This window comes from Neomonachus schauinslandi, chromosome 16 (assembly GCF_002201575.2).
Source record: "Neomonachus schauinslandi chromosome 16, ASM220157v2, whole genome shotgun sequence".
In the NCBI taxonomy this organism is placed as follows: Eukaryota; Metazoa; Chordata; class Mammalia; order Carnivora; family Phocidae; genus Neomonachus; species Neomonachus schauinslandi.
In genome coordinates, this window is record NC_058418.1 from 6,261,473 (window position 1) to 6,262,765 (window position 1,293).

Below are 1,293 nucleotides of genomic sequence, written 5' to 3' on the forward strand. Positions count from 1 at the left end.
CGTCTCTGAGGCGATGATTGGGGGCGGCAGTCCGGGGCAGGGAGAGGCTGGTGGGCCCCACCCCCGTGACTTAAGTAGGTCAAGAAAGGGAGCTGGGCCGCCCAGCCCTCATCTTGCTCCCTCAGCCACTGACCCAGTTTCACACCAATTAAAAATAGCTTAAGTCAGAGCCTGGGGGACCCCCACCTCCCCCTCCCTCCTCTGTCACCTTCCCAACCCTTCCCCACTGTCCCCTTTCCAGCACCCAACACTCTCCCTAAACAACTCCCTCCCAACCCCCTAGATCCCCCAGCCATCCTTCCAAACCCATCCCAAGCCATGCACCCTACCAACCCAACACTGCACCCTAGTCCTGCCCTACTTAGTTCACTTCAACCAACTGCCCACCCGGCACTCTAACCCAGCCTCTTTCCCAGCACCCAGCTCGCTTCCCAACCACCCTCCAAGTGCCCAACACCCCACCCCAGTCCTGCCCTTCCCAGCACCCAACACCTGGCCCGACCACCGCTTCCTACCACTCAACACCCTCCCTCCACACCCACGCCTAACCACCCTTCCCTCTCCCTGTTGTCCTTCCCAGTACTCAACACCCTCCCCCAATGACCTGCTCCCTCAACCCAGCAGGCACACGCCCTGACACCTTGCTTCCAATTGTACATCCCTCCTGTCCCTCCTCGAGACCCCCTGCCCCTCAATCATCTACTTCCAGCACCCAACATTCTCCAACACCCTCCTTGCTAATCTCACCCCCACCTTGAGTTCCCACACCTCCTTTGTGTCTCTGTTTGACCCCCTGGTGCAGATCCACGCCCCAACGGGGACCCTGCCGCAGCTGCGCTTGCCCACGAGGACTGCCCAGCCATCGACCAGCCCGCCATGTCCCCGGAAGACAAGAGCCCCATCACCCCCGGGAGCCGAGGACGCTATAGCCGGGACCGAGCCTGCTTCCTCCTCACCGACTATGCCCCTTCCCCTGATGGCTCCATCCGGAAAGGTGAGGTGCCCTCCACCGGCCCCCTGGGACCCTCCCTCTCTCTCTCTCCCTCCCTCAGGGGAGGGGGGAGAGGGAGATGGGGGAGGAGGTGCTGGACTTCCCTTCACCCATCCCCTGGCCCCAAATTCCCTTCCTCCCAGACCCCCCCCAAATTTCCTCACCACTGACCCTTCACCTGTCTTTATTCCATCTCCATCTCCCCCCCCACCCCACCCTGGACCCTCTGGCCTCTTCCCCCACCCCCAGCCATTGGTGCTCCCCCACTGCCCCCCCCAGACTGGCGTAAGCCAGGTCCCCCA

General features: G+C 62.6%; 1 protein-coding gene across 1 annotated transcript in view; it reads left to right on the forward strand.

The window, feature by feature from the left end:
* KCNC3 (potassium voltage-gated channel subfamily C member 3) overlaps window positions 1–1,293 on the forward strand; it is a 10,896-nt gene that overhangs the window by 7,100 nt on the left and 2,503 nt on the right. The window contains exons 3-4 of the mRNA XM_044911354.1: window positions 803–994; window positions 1,241–1,285. Coding sequence (XP_044767289.1) covers window positions 803–994; window positions 1,241–1,285 — 237 coding nt within the window. The remainder of the gene's footprint in view (window positions 1–802; window positions 995–1,240; window positions 1,286–1,293) is intronic.